At 37.8% G+C, this 2500-nt stretch overlaps 1 protein-coding gene across 1 annotated transcript in view; it reads right to left on the reverse strand.

Moving 5' to 3' along the window:
• Positions 1–2500, reverse strand: part of LOC307267710 (cadherin-20-like) — a gene marked incomplete at both ends in the record, with an annotated part of 188972 nt that overhangs the window by 6794 nt on the left and 179678 nt on the right. Inside the window, one exon of the mRNA XM_080050092.1 lies at positions 1–118. This exon is cut by the window's left edge and continues 136 nt beyond it. Within this exon, the coding sequence (XP_079906218.1) occupies positions 1–118 (118 nt within the window). The remainder of the gene's footprint in view (positions 119–2500) is intronic.

Here is a 2500-nt window from a genome sequence, read left to right on the forward strand (position 1 = left end):
TCACATGCACGATGGTGACGTCTGCAAAGGGCCCGCGGTGCATCAAAGACGGGTCCAGGTGTGTGTTGGCCCCCTCCACTTTAAGGGTGTAACTGGGTTTACCCTCAAAGTCCAGTGGCTAGAGAGACGTGGGGAGACAAGAAAAGAAAGGGATGGTGAGTTTAGTTATGAATGTAGAACAATTTCTGTCTATCTATCTATCTATCTATCTATCTATCTATCTATCTATCTATCTATCTATCTATCTATCTATCTATCTATCTATCTATCTATCTATCTATCTATCTATCTATCTATATATCTATCTATCTATCTATCTATCTATCTATCTATCTATCTATCTATCTATCTATCTATCTATCTATCTATCTATCTATCTATCTATCTATCTATCTATCTATCTATCTATCTATCTATCTATCTATCTATCTATCTATCTATCACTGTATTTACAGTAAGAAGACAGTACAAGTCAAGAATGGTTTGTAGACAGCATTGGAGTAGTTATATAATGTTTGCGCTGCTCAAGGGAAAATTAAATTGCCAAAATGTTGAATGGAGTTCTTTATCTCTCTCCCTGTATGATTAAAGAGCCTGTGTGTGGTTGTAAGCAAGTACAAATATGCAAACCTGAGCTGTTTGAAAGCCTTGCACAAAATGTATCATAAATCATAAAGTTATATTACATAAATATGCATCTGTACAGACGCAAAGTGAGATTAATGTATGAATAAATAATATAGTATTCAAGTCAATGCCTTTGATGTAAACTTTTTACTTTCAAGATAAAAACAAATGGAGTTCGATATTGTCCATACGTTTGCCTGTCTGCCTCAGCCGTTTGAAATGTATCATACCTTATTTCAGATGAAAATACATCTTCACAGCCTCAAAGTGAAATTAATGCATGAATAGATCATAAAGCATTCAAGTGAAAACCCTTTAATGTAAACTGTTACTTATGACAAAGAAATACAAAAAATAAGAATTATTCTCTATAGTCTACCTCAGCTGTTTGAAAGTCCTGCATGAAATATCTCATAAATCATAAATTATTTCAGATAAAAATGCATCTATACAGCTCACACACACACACACACACACACACACACACACACACACACACACACACACACACACACACACACACACACACACACACACACACACACACACACATGCTCAAAGTGAAATTAATGAATAAATATTAGGGCTGTCAAGCGATTAAAAAAAATAATCTAATTAATTACAGGCTCGGTGATTAATTAATCTAAATTAATCGCATACTTTTATGACACTTTTATACCTGTTTATAAACAGCTGTATAGCCTGCTACAGTTTGTTTCTCTCTCTCTCTCTCTCTCTCTTTCTCTCTCTCTCTCTCCGTCTCTCGTAACTTCTGTCTCCACAACAGACAGCGCTGCACTTCCACAGATGCCTATGCCGATTCATTCACCATCGTCGTACTCATAGGCAAAAATATTGACACACACACACACGGGGCGGATGTCCGTTTACGTGGGAGACGAGACAGCTAGCAAACAAAATTGAGACACACGGAGGAAGATTGAGAGATACTTTTGAACCTATATTGTTGCACCCACTAAATCAATAATGCACAGACACTGCGGAGAATAAAGTAAGATGTCTTCCTACCTTCATGCTCATTTGCCCATAAACCGTCCATAGAGCCCTCGGCCCCGCCCTTTCCTCTGCTTATCTCTTTACTTTTCTCCCTTTCACCCGTGCGGGCTGTGTATGCAAGCTACAGGTGCAGCTCGGTGAGCACCACTTTTGCACCAGGCATTATAGAAGTGCGATTAATCTGCGTTAATTTTTTTAATCGCGTTAATTTTTCTGTGATTAATTAATCGAAGTTAACGCGTTAAGTTGACAGCCCTAATAAACAGATATTAATGTGTAACAGTAAAAGCCTTTGTTACGAGTTACAGGTCACAGTTTATATAACACAAATAGATTTCTATATTCTTTGTCATTTTTGAAAATTGCAAGATTCTTGAAGGTAGTAATTTATCTTTCTCCCTGAACAATGAAGGAGCCAGTTTGTTTATAAGAAAACATGTACCAACCTAAAGTCTCTACGAGGAACTTTTAAATATTTCTGAAACAGTCAAATTTTTCCTCTGATGATCATAAATGACAAGTAACAGCAAACGAGACCATCAGTGCAAAGAATGCTATTTTTATATAGTTTTTCTTAATGCCTTTGTCATGGGTATACGCTCACCCAGGAACAACAGCTGGCGTAGTAAAAACACTACTGCTTTTGGGGGCGCCCTTAGCTCAGTTGGTAGGGCGTCCCCCCCATGGGCCTCGGCCAGCAGCGGACCCGGGTTCGATTCCAGCCCGCGGTCGTTCTCTGCATGTCACTCCCCTCTCTGCCCCATTTCAACTCTGTCTCTACACTATCAATAAAGCATAAAAATGCCAAAAAATATCTTAAAAAAAACTAAAAAAAAAAACACTACCGCTTTTGTCT

This window comes from Ammodytes marinus (assembly GCF_949987685.1).
Source record: "Ammodytes marinus genome assembly, chromosome: 21".
NCBI classification, from domain to species: Eukaryota; Metazoa; Chordata; class Actinopteri; order Uranoscopiformes; family Ammodytidae; genus Ammodytes; species Ammodytes marinus.